General features: G+C 44.6%; 1 protein-coding gene across 1 annotated transcript in view; it reads right to left on the reverse strand.

Moving 5' to 3' along the window:
- The window catches only part of PolA1 (DNA polymerase alpha catalytic subunit), a 153,723-nt gene that overhangs the window by 112,068 nt on the left and 25,086 nt on the right, over positions 1-16,569 (reverse strand). The window contains exons 10-11 of the mRNA XM_050188005.2: positions 11,065-11,177; positions 5,591-5,689 (exon numbers count right to left, since the gene is read on the reverse strand). Coding sequence (XP_050043962.1) covers positions 5,591-5,689; positions 11,065-11,177 — 212 coding nt within the window. The remainder of the gene's footprint in view (positions 1-5,590; positions 5,690-11,064; positions 11,178-16,569) is intronic.

Consider the following 16,569-nt stretch of genomic DNA (forward strand, 5'->3'; position numbering starts at 1 on the left):
AATATTGAAATTTCCGAATACGAATAAGGAAAAAGCTGTCTTCGAATATTGAATCGAATATCGAATATGTGTGTAGTATTAAAAAGTTGCAAAACGTGGTAACAATAGCTTTATTACCCTTTTAAAAAATAATATTGCATTTTACAAGGCTGCTGCAGGTTAAAAAGAGACTCATTACAGATATTGCACTCAGGTAATGACAGGTAATGCTCTTGTTCAGGTAATGCACTTGTTAAGAATTATCATGAAGGAAAATTAACTGCTCAACATGCTCAGAAAGTAAGCGCTCTTTATGCACTGTGACAACGTTTCCAACGGTGGAAAAGATTCACTTGGAACTGAGGTGGCAGGGATGGATAAGTACTTCTGGGCGAGTGTACTTGAAAGCGGGTACTTGAAGCGGCCAATGGTCTGCCACCACTCACAAGGATCCTCGCCCTTTACGAGAAGAGGCTTTTCCGTATAGTCTGTAACTTCCCTCTCAGAGGCAGATGTCAAATGTGTGTTCTTCTTGTTCATCACTAGACCGTCAAAAGCTTTCCATACTGTGGATACCACCAGTGGACACGAACTCGACGCTGCCATAGCAGTGTCCTCACTGGGTTCTACGTGAGCTGCATGGAGCTCCCTTGTTACAATATCTTTCAGCCAGATCATTTGACCAGACGCTTGATGAACTGTGTCCTTAAAGCGTGGAACAAGGAACATGGTCAGGTTGGCCACTTCGTCAAATTCGCACTCTGCAAAACGAGTCTTGATACATATTGGGAGATTGTTAGCAAACCCTGAGTTGCGTTTGCAACCTTCGAAGCAACGCAGCATTCCAAAAATAATTGGAATTTGACATGACAATATTAGGGGCACTTTCCAGCACTTAAGATCACAGTTGCGTCAAATAAGGGCTTCAATGCCTCGACAAACTGCATGGCATCTCTCCACTCTGCAAAGTTAAACGTATCTACGCTCGTGTCCGAAGTGGTGAGCTGAAGTCTGATGGACGCTTGGAGTTCAAGGAGCCTTGAGAGCTTGAGGTACAGACTGTTCCACCTTGTGTCAACATCCTGCACAACATGGAGCACGTTTTTGTTTAGCTACATCTGCAGATCGTTCAGTCTTTTCTGCACATTAGGGCTATGCTTGTAGTGCCCTACAATCGCTTTCGCCTTCTTGCAGAGTGTGTTGATTGCCGAAGTACACGACATTTCATTGCTGATCACCAGGTACAGAGTGTGCACAAAGCAGGCTCCCCCAGGCAGTCTCCTGGCAGCCGCTCGGATATTGCGGCCGCTGTCTGTCATGATGTACTTCACGCAGTAGATTGGTATCTCCCAGTCGGTGCATAGCACAGCATAGCATAACATAGCATAGCATAGCATAGAAAATAGCCAGTGATGCAGCTATGTTCACAGCCGTGTGACTCTCCGGCACATGTCGCATGTTCGCAGTAAACTTTTTCAGGTCGAACTTCAGCGTAAGAAAATGACGCGTGAGGCTTACAAAACCCTCGTTGGCACATGACGTCCAGATATCGCTCGTAAAAGCGAGAGTGCTTGTTCTGTGGTCAAGTGCTTTTCGCAGCTCGTGTCGTACCTTTGCCCTTGTGTCGTCGTACAGGCATGGGATGAGCACACGCGACACTTTTGTTCAAGATGGCAGACTGTAGCACGACTGTACAGTTGTTTTGACCAGTGCTTTGAACTGATGTTGCAGAAATGGTGAAGAAATGAATGGCTGTCACATTCTGATAAAGTGCGTTTTCTTTCTTCTGAGACAATGACTGCTGTCTCTGCTGAAGTATGTCATCCAGTGTCGGTTGATTCTTCAACGCAGTGTTTGCGGCAGCCTCTCTTTTTGTACTCTTCCATCAACAAAGGGTGCTGTTTTATGTGATTTTGAAGAATAGTGGTTGTTTCCGTTGGCATTTTAAGAATATGTTCGCACGACTTGCCCCGAGCTATAGAGGGCGAGAGTGTTGTGTAGTACGGCCAAAGGAGACTTCTTCCGGCTTTCTTTTCTTGCTTGCTCGGTGGCTCGCCATCTGCAGTTGATACCATTCTTGGAGAACACGCTTGATCGAGGGCTGTATCAGCACTGAGATAGTTACAAATAGCACAGTGACGAAGTTGGCGTAGTTTGCGTTTGTCTCACGGAGGAGCAGCACAGCAGGTAGCAAAAAGCCGGCGATTACATTAGAAAAGCGGGAACACAAGGCGGGAGTTGTCGATGGCGATGCAACGTTCTCCTCGGACATATATTTTTTCTTTTAATTTCCAAACATCTAAAAATTGTCCAGGTAACACTTTTGGGATATATATTTTATCGCATATAGTTACAGAGGCCTAAAGTACATCGTATATCGTTATGAAAGAGCTATAGAATAAAGCTTGGTAAAAAGAAACTGAAACTGATCGTGTCTCACGGGCGTGATGCAGATAACCAAAACAGAGCATACAAATAATGAGCCGGTCATGCGAAGTTCTCAGTGAATAAACATGTTCTTAGGAGAATGTGGAGCAAGCATATAATTCGTTACTTGCTCAATTATTCCGTACGTCAGAATATTCGCTGTTCCTACTGTTATTCGGTCCTCCTCGAATATTCAGGAATTTCCGAATATGTATTTCTCGAATCGAATACGCTTCGAATATGGAAAATCTTCGATTCATATTTGAAATTTTGAATATTCGCACACCCCTACAAATAAGAAAACTGACAACACTCCAATCACACGTGAGCGTGCATGTGGCAGAGGTCACGTGTATCTTGCATTTATCACCGTGAATGGTACATGATAAGAGTGGCATAGAATGAAGTGAAATTTGCTACGAAGTTGCGGTCCTGACACTTTTTGGAGATATTGCATCTGCGCACAAAGTATGGAAACCTTTGGGGAATTACTTTTACTCAACATTTTCGTAGTCAATATACGAGGTAAAAATACATGGAGTTGACACCGAACCAGGAAAACGTCTCGACCGATATTTTGAGATAGCAGAATTCAAGTTAAGAAGGGTTTACTGTAAATAATATGGCATCCCACTCAAATATTCACTTTGCTTTATGGACTAAATAAGAGGTCTCCAAAAGTGTAAATCCCTATGCATCATCTCATTTCAAAGCTTAAATGTTTGCACGGGCCATGACATCAAACATTTCAGCTTGAAGAATGCATTGCTTCAATATGTGCCCCCCAACAAGCTGGCAAAATCTGAGCACATTCAAAGCGGTAGAAAATTTGGATTTGAATTTGAAAATTTTTATATTAGAGTTAAACTTTACGGCAGTCCGGCAACACTGATGGGGGACAAAATGAAAGTGTGTTCTGGATGGTCAATGAGCGTGATATAAGCGTAGTTCCATTTCTGCATGTGGATCTCGGTGGTCAGCCCGAGGCTTCACTGGTTTGCGCCGTTTCTTATCGCTCAAGTGACAGAAACTGTGAGCACGATGCGACAGTGATGGCCCTTGCTGTGCTGTTGGGTGCCAGAGTGTGTGGAGCAACGAGAGTTCACTGTTATTCCTGAAGTTTCCAAAAGAGCCCATGAAACATATGGCAAAGGAACTGACCACGAGTCAAAACGCCGGGCTGTCTTTGGACTCGTCAAGGTTGTGCTCTAAACACTTCACATGAGAAAGTCACATGTCCAGCCCGAGCCTACTCGTTGAGTTTGGTTTCTGCTAGAGCTCTTGCACAGCAGTAGGCCTGTCCTCCTCGGCACAGTGCATACATGGCTTGTGTGGAGTGTGGAGCCACAGGGGTGGCTCCACACTCCTTCACATTACACAAGCCATGCCAAAATAGCGATTGATATCAGTAGGAGGGACTTAGAGGCAGCGATTTGAAATTGACATTATGGGTGCTGAGAAATTTTCTTTTTTGTATAAAAACACATTGGCCCTCTAATCTCCGTTACAACGATAAACTGAGAGTAGTTGGACGACCATGGAACAGCCCCTTAAAGGAATAGTGGAAAGCAAACCTATGGGCCAAGTTCACAATCTGACGTTCTTTAACACTAATATTTTAAATTTAACACGAACTTAAGAACATAACTAGCAAAAGGAAAAGATAAAAAAAAAAATGGCATACTCCATATAGTCAAATGTAAAGGGACTTCAGAAATCTGTTCCATCTTACCAGAAATACACTGAATCTATGGGAGATAATCAAACAATTCCTCACAGTTGAGGTTATCAGGCAATCTTTTCACGAGTTCTGAAGGAAGCCCATTGTACATCACTGTAAGCTGATGAATAATATGCAGTAAGAGTGACGATGATTTTTTAAAAAGAACTGCAAGTGCTAATTAAAAACATCTGAGCTGACTACTACTATTTTTTTTTGCCAATGTGCTCACTGTCCTCAGGTCCATATGCTCCTTTGAGATGAAGCATACGAAAGATGACCACCTGGTCTGTTAATGAGAATCCTGTTTCAAGTTGTCGCATGCCATGTAAAAGTAATTTCCAAGGTGAATTTTACACTGCTTACCAACGAAGGCAATTCCAGAATGCACTATGAATAACAACGTTCAATGGCACAAAACAAGGCATGCTCTGACCTATGCAACAACAAAAGCAGGGAAACAAAAGATGATAACAATGGGAGTTAGGCAAGATCATATCTTTTCATCTAGCAAACTTAGATATTACACACACTGTGTACTAAAGAAAAAAAAAGAACTATTAGCCCAGAACAAGCTCGTATACCGTCAAGGACGACTTCAAGGCCAAGTTGAGGAAGCTATGGATAATTAGTAAGGCAAAAATTTAACTAATCAAAAGTAACAACTTCACATAATGATGGATATGCAATAATTTAGTAAAGAGGATAGAGAAGTGTTGGGCAGGCCATATAATGTGTAGATCTGATAAATTTTCAACTATAAATGAACAGCAAGGGCGTGCAAAGAATGAAAACATGGTTGAGGGAGGGAGATGGCCAGATGGAGCAAGGGATTAAGAAAATTTGAGGGCCCAGGGTGAGTGAATGTGACAGAGAACAGGGGGTAATTGAAGATCTCCGAGATAACCCCCTTCTTTTTTATTGCAGCGGACTTAAAACAGGCTGATGATGATGATGATTGACAGCAGATGCACCACTTGTGCTGGAGGGCTATAATGTCTACAGAGATGCACAGTGTGTTTTGTCTGCAAAAGAGACCAAGCCAAGTGGACACACTGTCATGTTCCGTTCAATCGGCTGTGCCAGAGCTGAGGCAACATTCCAGCCTCTGCTGCTGGCATTAGCATTGTGTGCACACAAACCAAGTGTTCCTGCTGAGCAGCTGCGTGCATACCACATCGTGGTGTATACACTGGTTTGAAGGTAACAAACAGTAAATGTCAAGCTAAATCTATGTAATCTTTTCTTGAAGGGGGGGGGGAGGGCTCACAAACGCATATGGTTTTTCCTTCAGTCTTATGTCATGCATCATCTGCATGCAACATCGCTGGTAGCACTTCTCACCATGCCAGCCATTCTGAGACACCTTCAGCACAACGGCTAAACCTTGCTATATTGCTTTCAATGCTGTACCTTCGGGAAAAACTGTCTTTTTTTTTCATTCTGCCTCAGTTATTTACATACCTTGGTCTTGAACTCTTCAATTCGGTGCCTCTCGGCAATCTGCGTGAATTCATTGTAGACTGTTTTCATAACTTCCATTTCTTCTGCGTCATCAGATGCCTTGGGAAATGAAAGCAGCACAGTAAGTACTAGTACTAGTATGTGTCACTTGTAAAGCAGCTAAGATGCATTGAATATGTTTTTGCGCAGAATACTTTTTTTATCATATCACAATGCAGAAAAAACAAAATTACATAAAGCTACTTGTCTATCAGAAACTTTAGCAAATGAAAGAGGGATATGAGGATATGAGTGCGAACGGGGCATCAGAATGTTTACATGTTACCAAGGTTAGTGTGTGCCAGTGCATATCACATTGTCAGGAGTGACAATCATAAAGAAAGAAAGAAGACGAGGAAGAAAGAGTGAAGCGGAGCGCGTGGAGCCGCCATCTTGGAGAAGGGGCGCGCGCAGGGAAGGACGTGGTGGCCGGGCGCAGCGTTCGAGGAGAAGACGGCCGGAGATCGCCTCTCTGGGTCCTGCCCCAGTTCCTCGGCGACACATCGACGTCCCGCCCGAGTACCAGGCTCGGCGAGCAGATGTCCGACGTCCACGGAACTACCGCTGGCCCGGACCTACCCGCCAGGACACGTCAGCGTTTGTGCCGCTGAACGTGGACGCGCGGAGGCTGGCTACAGCCAGTCACCGTTCCGTCCGGAGAACTACGCTGGGCCGGCGCGCACCGGGAGCGCCAGCCGGCACGAGCCGCGCTCTGCCGGAGCGCGACAGACCCGCAGCGACCGTGCCTTCGTCACGTCGGCCGGGGCATCGGGGACGCCGGACACTAACAACGACTGACGACGACCAGATCGCATCAACGGACCACAGACCGGGGGACGCCGATACCCGCGTCGAACAGAACCGGTACTGTAAGCGCCACTACTACAGCGAATAGACGATCGCCGCACAGACGTTTGTAAACGCGGTAGTGTGAACGGAAAGCTGAGCAAGGGTGGACGCATTCCGTGTGTGATAAGTGTTGAATCTGACCGTCTGTTCCTGTTACTAAAATAGCCTATTGAATGAATGTTACGTGTGTATTGCATCTTGCGTTCGTGTGTTCCTTCCGCCCGCTGAAGCAAGCGTACCAGGCGTTAACGTACGCGTGACAACATTGGCGAGCCTGCCAGGATCCCTTTAACTTTGTCACGTGCCTCGGTGTGTCTTGAGCAGCGGAATGGACCTTGAACGTTTGATGACGGCAGGGAGTGCCGCGGGCATGTCGGCTGAGGCCATAATAGCACTGTATCACGAGGAACAGAAGCGATTAAGAGAAGAACGCGCAGAGGCGCGAGAGGCTGCGAAGGAAGCTGAGGAGAGAGCCAAGGCCGCTGAGGAGAGAGCGAAGGATGCGGACGAGCGTGCATATAGGAACTTGATGTTGGAAAAAGAGCTTACGGAAAAGAAATTACAGCTGCGCATGAGTAACAGTGGAGAAAAGGCAGGAAATAGGAGCTCAGACGTGGTACCTCAGAGAATAGCGACAGTGTGTCCTCAAAAGCTAATCGCCCCCTTTGACGAAAGGCGAGATGACTTAGATGCCTATATACAGCGTTTCGAGCGAATAGCAACTGGACAAGGCTGGCCGAAGAGTGACTGGGCGACGGGATTGAGTATGTGTCTCGTGGGGGAAGCATTGGCCGTGTACAGCCGGATGTCAGCGACTGACGCACTAGATTACGACAAGGTAAAGAAGGCTCTCCTACAACGCTTCAGACTAACGGCCGAAGGTTTCCGGGATAAGTTCCGAAGCTCCAAGCCACACGATAACGAGACAGGCCAGCAATTCGCCGCTCGAATCTCCAACTACTTTGATCGTTGGTTGGAGATGGCTAACATAGAGAAGACATTCGAAGACTTGAGGGACAACATGATTGCAGAACAGTTCCTAGCATCATGTCATCAGGGCGTGGCAATATTCCTGAAAGAGCGCAACTTGAGGACGGTGGCGGAACTATCTGAACACGCCGACCGCTAATTAGAAGCCCAAGGCCAAAAGAATTTGGGAAAGGGGAAGGAAGATAAAAAGACACCAGATGAGAGAGAACAGACTCGAAGCACAATCAAATGCTTTATGTGTGACAGGATAGGGCATCGGGCTGTGAATTGCCCCTTGGGTCGTACTCGCAGTTCGACGTTGAAGTGCGAGGGGTGCGGACGGCATGGACATACAATACGAACCTGCAGAGCTAGGCCAGAAAATAAGACTGCCTGCATTGTTGAGAGCGAAAATCCCATTGCTGTTGACAGTACGCGAATAGAACAGAAGGAGGCCAGCGACAAGACAAGTGCTGTCATGACGGCTCCGAGGTCAGAAGACCCGGAAACCTCGATGCCCGTAGTAGTGGGAATGCTGCAGGGACGAAAAGTGTCTGTACTCAGAGACACTGGGTCTAACATTGTTTTGGTAAGACAATCCATGGTGCCGGAAAGAAATATCACTGGTACAGAAACACCAGTTCGATTGGCGGATGGTACAGTACGGCGAATGCCTATGGCGCGTGTGTTGCTTTTGACGCCTTATTATTGCGGTTGGATTGAAGCCCGGTGCGTCAAAGAACCGCTTTACGACGTCATTCTTGGGAATGTGCCAGGAGCCAGAAGAGTGGATGATCCAGATCCCCTCTGGAGTTTTCCCAATATCCAAATTACAAGTAGGACGGAGCATGAATCCAGCGAAGCCGGTGGCAGAGACAACGAAAGAAGTTTGGATCTGTATACCGGAGAAGCTAGCATATTGTCAGTAGAGAAAAGCACAAGGAACCAAGATAGGAAAGATATCTGTATAAAGAATACTTCAGGCACCGCCATCGATATAACCGCGACATTAAAACAATGTACCACACGCCAGAAGAAATACATTGACATTTACTTATTGCAGGAGTCGTACGCAAAGTAATTTTTATCCTATAACATGCAATTGTCAACATTTTCAACTTTTTGTACCTTAGCGACGAGAAAAACATTGCGGCACCAATCCAATGGGGGTATTCAAAATGTCAAGCGCCATCTATCGACCTGCAGCAAAGCGCCATCTGCCATGTTGCCTAGGGCACGGCAAAACGAAACAGTCCTCCCAACAGCATTTCTACATAGCTGCTGCTTTCACCCATGATCTATGATGTCCTCCCATTGCTGTTTGCTACTATATGCGAAGCAAGGGGTTTGTGGAAAAGCCAGTGACAAGCTAGGCTCGTTTTTTTCAGTCGTAGTCATAAATCAGCGAAGAAAATGAAATCTGCAAGCTAAACAGCGGCCAGCACAGACGACGTTTTCAATTTCTTCACCCTGTGTTTGTTTGTTTATTGAGATGTGTACTAAAAATCCCCACTCCCTCAAAAATTTTTTTTTTCCCCACCACATCAGCTTCGCTTAATTCAGTGCTAAAGGGCAACCTTGCTTCTGTATGAATAATAGTTTGCAGACACAAATGACTGTTTAGCCTCTATAACAAGTGCAACTATTTTTGTTAGACTTTTATGTGAAGGCACTGCTGTGTTATATACAATGCACATAGAGGTTCTTAAGTGCTTTAAGTATTTCAGCAGCTACACAAAGAATTCTGTGAACGGGTTGTTGTAACACACATTTTGCTTTAAATATTTTCCAGACAAAGACAAAATTAAGGAAACTTCTGAGAAAACAGTGCAATGATCACAAAATTTGTATTTTGGTACGTACTGAAAGAAAGAAGACAGAAACGCTTTGACAACACGTAAGCATAAGTGTGCAGATGGAGCATTTATTAATGCCATTTATTCCCTGAAAAGTCCAGATAACTCAGCAAAGTCTATCAAAACAGGTTTTGCAATATGTGAAAAAAAAAAAAACACATCGGCCTACACCTCTACATGGCAGTTCACCAATGGCATAAAAATAGGCAAAGCCCGCACAATCTGTTCTCTTGCTATTTCACCATGCAGCATCTGTAATTAAATTCCAAACAGAAGTACGGAAAGTGACCCCACATGCAATCGCATGTGGGGTCACTTTCCGTACTTCTATTTGGAATTTAATAACCACACATATTTTTGTTTTTTGCCTCACACACTGCACTATATATAGTGTGCCTAAGCACACATTTTCATTGCGCTGCAAACAGCGAAGCCTTTAATACTCGCAGCAGCACAATAGCAGTGCGAGAATTAAGCAATGCACAGTATGCGAGTGAGAGAGAACCTACACAAGCCCTGTCATGTAAGAAGTTGACACTTCCAGTGGTAAACAACAGAAGACAGCACACGGATCAGATGAACTCCTGATCGTCAGCTTGCAGATCATGTTTGTCATCTGTTTTTACAGACGTGCCTGTGCGACTTGACTAGCACATGCTCGAAGCGAAAATCCAAGGCCAAGACGGAGCTTTACCAGCTTCGACGAATAGTACTAGTACTGGAGCTTGGATTTTTGACATAAGACACATTTTTTTTGCAGACACAACGAATCTGGGGAATTCTAATACAATGCAGTAGTGGAACGATCATTTGACTTTCTTACGCAGCGATAAGCACTTACGGTGCAGCGCCCAACATGCATTTATACGCTGTATACGATCTCGATTTTAATGGAATAGTCAATAAATAGTATAGTGGAGCTGGCTTTATGCGCATAATGCATTTGGGCTTGAAATTACCAAAATAGTTTCATAAATTTTTAATGCAGCGGCTTTCAGTGTTCACGTATATCTCATTATAGAGCCACTTCAATGATTTAGACTTGAAACAGGCATTGTGCATATGGCGTGCTTCAAATGAGTACGAAAATAGAAGTTAGCGAAACTAGAGCATGTCAACAAGACCACACCCTAGGACACGTGCGACTAAACCAAAGCTACAGGGAAGACGTTCACAAATTTCTTCAAATCAGGGTTCTTACAGAGCATTCGATGCAAAATTCCAGGACAATTCAAAGATTTCCAGGTTGCTGAAGGCTAGAATTCAACAAGTTGAAGTAAACTTCAGTCGTACACATAAGCTAAAAATATTCAGAGCTCCTTCTTAGCTTCAATTCTTTATAGCTGACCACTGTTATCATGTCTTACTTCAGATAAAATAATACCCTCTGACAAGGATACCATGGCGCACTATAAGCACTGAAACCCTCAAGCTCAAGTTGCAGCAGCACTGCCTTGAACAAATTTTCTGTTCATGTTTCTACATAAACCAAGCCTAAACACTTTATTCATGCAATTATCACCCAATCCTTAATAAAATAGTACTTAAAGGATGTCATTTATACCTTTATTGTACCCCATTTATACTTAGTTAGCTGATATAACTGTTGTGAAAGTGCACAACACTACTTGCCCTGCAAAAACATTAGAACCTCAATTTGACAATGGTTATAGTTACAACTCTGATTTTGTTAAGTCAAGGTTAGAAAATATTTCTTGTTATCAAAGCTAGCCTAAAACAAGGTTTGGCAAAGAGACTCACTGTTTCTTTGGGTAACAAGAACAATCTTCTAGGAATGTTTCGAACGGTGACACAACAGCTGACATGTGCTTTGGAATCCGGAATTCTAACTTTTCCAAACATGTGAACTGTGCCTGAAACAAAGACAAGGATGTGGGCACAGAAGAAAATGAGCAGCAGCTTTATCACAATTTATTTACCCTTCAGAACCCTTTACAGGGCACTACATAAATGGCAAACAGGACAAGAAATGTATTGGACAAATCAAATCTTTATTTTCGACACTGAAATGTCATGGAGGTGCAGCCAAAAGTGGCAAAGCATTATTTGTGTAACAGATGCTGCGACAAGTGCCAAGGTGGTCGCCACGAGCACTGGCACCTTGGTTTTTGCATGAAAGGCAGGCAGCTGCCAGCATCATGTTCACAATATCATGTGAAATGTGCAAATGTATTTTGCATTATTTTGAACAGATCAAAGAGCACACTAAGGAGTCAAACAGGGTGTTCCAGCTAACGTTAGCCAAGCTCTTAAAAATAAAATGCTGAACATATGAGGACGCAACCAATGTCAGCAGAGACATACCACATCAGGAGGATGTTTCTCATATCAAAAATTAGACGACAATGAGTTATAAACATTTTAATTATGGAAGTGAGGGCATGAATTTTAATTGAAAAGTAATAATTGTGTTTTAAAACATTCGATTCAGTTGTTTTCAGTGTGCTATGTCTCGTGCACATTTTTTTTTGCATCATAAAGAAAACACGCAACATATGAAAGGAGCGCCACAATTATGCATCTGCTCACCATGACACCAGTGGTCCCAGACGTTACTCTGAAGAATTAACTCTGCTCAATGCCTTTGTCCTCTTCTTCAACGCTGCTGTGCACTGCATTGGCCCCGTGCTTCCGTGGGGAAAAGGCAGCTCACTGTTCATAGTGACCAACGGCAATACTGATGACTCGCCACTTTCATCTGGCCGCCGAGTCAGGCATTGAGCAGAGTTAATTCTTCCGAGTAACGCCAGGGACCGCTGGTGTCGCAGCACGTGGAAGCGTAATCATGCAGCTACAGTTAAACCTCAATATAACGAAGTCGGTAAAATCGGTAATTTGCTTCGTTATATCGAAATTTCGTTGTATTGAAATTCCACCTTTCATGCAAATAAGTAGGCATGATCGATTGTTATTACACAGAAAGGGGCTGCAGCATTTTCTGAATTATCGGGAAATCGAAAAAAGCCAATTTGAATGGGAAATCTATTAATTTTAATAAATTTGAGAGTCGACGACGAATGATACAGTTTCATGCCACATACGTCGACTATGTCTTTGCATTGGCTGTACAATTTAAGCGAAGCCAACCCCGCTTTTGCATGCACTCCGCTCCCACGGTATCAGGAAAAGTGCCGACAGTGGGGAGCGAATGCTTCATCTGCCTCTCGCTCCAACGGGTCAACGAAACTAGAGATTATGCAACTTCCAATACTAAATGTGCGGGAAGACAGCTTACATGGTGCCACGCCGTCTTGGTACGCCCACTCTTTGGACACATGGCAGATTACCTCTAAAGCAGGGAGCGTGGCTGCGTATGCGCTAAGCTGCGCTTAGAGCCATGCAGAGCCACGGCCGAGACAGACGCAGGGCGTGATAGGATCTTATCACACTTGGACTTTATACGGAACATGATGCTGCTCCACTTTGGAGGTACCTTTTATCGCAGGGCGCGCGACTTGAGAGGTGCGTTTGCAAGCAGCCGCTTGTAATTCAATCATTTAACCATCTGCATCCACGTAAGTTTCTATTTATTGTCTGGCCATTCCCTTGTGGTGCCAGTGAAATTTCATTATATTCAAATCACATCGTTATACTGAGGTTATAGATACATGATGTTTTATGGACAAGAGGTTACGAAAAGTTAAATACTTTGTTATATCGAGAATTTCATTATATTGAAGTTCGCTATATTGAGGTTTAGGAGGAAGGTTTAGCTCGGTTGCTCCTATCTAAATACATGTAAAACGAAAATTCGTTTTTCTCGGCAACCACTGCATCAAATTTGATGAGGCTTGTTGCATAAAAAAAAATATCTTAAAATCTGGTGACTGTTGGTTTCGAATTTTTGATTTAGGTCATCAATATTTTATTGAAAATTGGCAAAAATCAACAATTTTCAGAAAACGAAGCTATCAAGTTCACAACTCTAATTCAGCAAGAAAAAATCATATCACAATTATGCGAATTGCATCTAATAGTACATCTAAAGCAGACAAAACTGATATCTTACACACAAATCTAAAGAAGTTCAGTAATATGGAAATACAGCTTTTGTAGAACCCTTGTACACAACGTAACGAGTTCCCGTAATATATAAATTGACATATCGAATCTGTCCATTTTGAATGATCTAATGGGTGCCGTTTACAGAACCGTGACATCTGTTCTTGATGCAGAGCTATTAATTTATAAACTTCGTGCATCTATTTTTTTTCGAACTTGCGAATATGTTAAAATTCGTTTAACAAAATTCAGGCCTTAGAAAATGCCACTTCAACAGTCACTAGAATTTACCGTATTTATTCAAATCTAGGTCGATAGTTTTTTTTTCAAATAATCATATACCAAACTCTGGGGTCGGCTTAGATTTGAGGATTTTAAAAAACACACCAATTTGTAACTGAATATGATAAATATGGTGCATAACTAGTGCCATCTAGAAAAGTCAGTATCGCAGCTGCTATTAGACGCGCCGGTAGCCAACAGAAGTACACGAGCGACATCGCTATTTTGACCTGTGTCGTATTGGTGTACGGTATCTCTTTGTGTGCGGCATGGCCCATAATGTGGTGTTATTGTAATGGCACCAAACGGGCGATGCTACTAGTATAGTGCAACTTTCAAACGAAAAGTTGTGCCAGCCGCAGAGGCATCGTCAAACGTTCAAGCCGGGCGGGACTTCGGCATCCATGAGAAGAACGTCTGTCGTCGTAGGGGGCAACGGGGGACGCCTTTTGCATGCACCGCAACAAGGAGATGACAGTGATAAGGAAAATAAGTGTGCAGTAACGGAGAGGAGCTGTTCATTGAGATCGCGCCGCGTTTTGATGCGTGCGAGCCGTGTTGCACTGTCTGAGCTTGCGGACGCTCGCAAGCGCGCATGTGGTCTGGGCTAGCAGCGATGATAATGTAGGGCGGGCTCAGCATGTTCATATTAAATAAACGCTGTTTTCATTTTGTAAGCGCTGTCCTCACATCTTTTGTTAGGCCTACATTTGAGGTAAGTTTTGCTATATTTTATTGTTTTGGACATTCGGGGGTCGGCTTAGAATCGGGGGCGGCCTAGATTCGTGTACAGTCGCCGACCGATTTTCCGGACTCCAAAAATTCGGACAAGCCCGATTATTTGGTCAGCTTCGCGGCACCGCCATTCTCCCCATAGACCATAATGTATAATAACTGCCGAAAGTTCCAACACGTTGCAACCTCTCGTCTGATTTTTCGGACACTCCTTGAGCCAACTCGATCGAGAGCATCATGCACCGACTATGACCGGTGCATAGTTCGACTTGCTGAACGCCATTTTTGTTTTGAACAGAGCCTTCTTGCTGCCCCGCGAAGTGGCGCTACTGGAAATCACCCACTCATCATCATTGTTTCGATTGAGTGGCTGTACAGCAGCTCCGGTTTCAGCTTAGTAAGCCATGTCAAGACAATCCAGCAGCTGATCTGTCTCGTCGCGCACGACGCTGTGAGCAGGCCACGTTTTTCATTTGTGCGACTGGTTTCGGCACGGTGGTGTTTGCTTTGTGTGCTGTGTCGAGGTTTCGATGATCCAACACGGCGTACGGAAACATCGCGTCAAGTGTCTAATGGCGCCGACAGTGCCCGCGCAGACCGCTGGGGAATGCCGGCAAGCGGGTGCCGGGAGGCCTAAGATTTGTCGCCTTCCGATGTGCTCCCACTGACGCGGAAAATGTTCTGCTGAGACCTGCGCAGTGGTTGCATTGCGATTCCGGACACCGTCTCATTTGACAGTTTCACAGGTGCTGACACTGCTGTACTGACATGCGCAGAACTCTACGACGGCGGGATCATTCGTCAGGTTTCTGCTGCACTGCCGGACGATGACCCTGAGTCAGAAGATGACGCACTATGTGCTACGCTGCCGTCGCATGCGGAGCGTGCACAAACAGTGACTGTGCTTTCAGCCGCCTATAGTGACCGTACGACCCTCTCCGAGATTCAGGCTTATCTGATTGCGCGTAAACGGAACAGCATGCAACGGCGCATTCACGATTTCTTCAAGCCTACTGCCAAGCCCGAATAAGTGCGTGGAAATAAAGGATTTCATTTCTTTTTCTTAATCTGCTTTTTCGGACACCTGTTTACTCGGACATTTCCGCAGTCCCCGTGAGGTCCGAATAAATGGTCGGCGACTGTAAATATGGTAACTTCCTCTTTCAAATGCGACAAACTTCATTAAAATCGGTCCGGGGGTCATCTCAGAAAAACATTTTTGCATTTTACATGTACAGTTAAACCTGGATGTAACGAACCTATATGTAACGAATTCCTGGATTTAACGAAGTTTTTGAATTCCCCAACGCTGCCCCCATTGAAGCCCATGTATTTTCGACCTTGATGTAACGAACGCGTTGCGGCGGTTAGCCTTGATGTAACGAACTCCCAAAGCTGATCAGTCATTACTTTTAGCACTTTTAAGGAAAATTCGGCCGAAGAAATGCTCTAGATTATTGAATATTAATGCTGTAAGGAGCCAGCAGCTACGCGCACGCCAGGGATTGCCGCGACCGAGCAAAGTTAGCGATGATGATGATGATGGCGGCAACTAGCGCCGCTCCGTGCCTAACGTAGCAGTCTTTTCAGGCTTTGCTTGTCTAGCGTGGCACCAGGTGGCATTGGTATCGGCAGCTGATTTTTCTTGCAGAATTATTTTGTTTCGTATGGATTTGAGGACAAGCATTCTTATTTTGTGATTTTCATTTGTTTCAACGGCTTATACACACTTATGTGTAAGAATTCACTTGAAAAGCAACGCTGATAGCCGGTTCTTTCATTGCCAAGGCGCCGGAAGGGAGAGGGGGAGGGACGATGACGAACGATATCCGTCACTTTTTTTTCTTTCTCTATGGGTGCGTTGCATTCGCCATCTTGAGTGTTGTCCTGCGTTCTGCACGTGTGCGTGTGTCAACTGTGCTCTGGTACTGGTTTGTCCGACTTGTTTTGGAGGTGCTAGGCCTGCCTGTCGGCGTGTAGTCGTGCGTCTCCGCTTCTAACTGCGTCGTCGGTTGGTCGTGATGAGTTCTACTGCCAGAAAACGAAAAGTTCTGTCTTTTGAAGACAAACTCGCAATTTTAAATGCAGTCTCCGCGGGCGAGAAGAAGAAGGACGTTGCCACTCGTTTCAGCATTCCAGCGAGCACACTATCAACGATTTTGAGTGCGGAACACAGCATCAGAAACGCAGTGGAGTCGGAAACAAGCTCGAAGAAAAAAAGACTGA

Source organism: Dermacentor andersoni, chromosome 2, assembly GCF_023375885.2.
Source record: "Dermacentor andersoni chromosome 2, qqDerAnde1_hic_scaffold, whole genome shotgun sequence".
In the NCBI taxonomy this organism is placed as follows: domain Eukaryota; kingdom Metazoa; phylum Arthropoda; class Arachnida; order Ixodida; family Ixodidae; genus Dermacentor; species Dermacentor andersoni.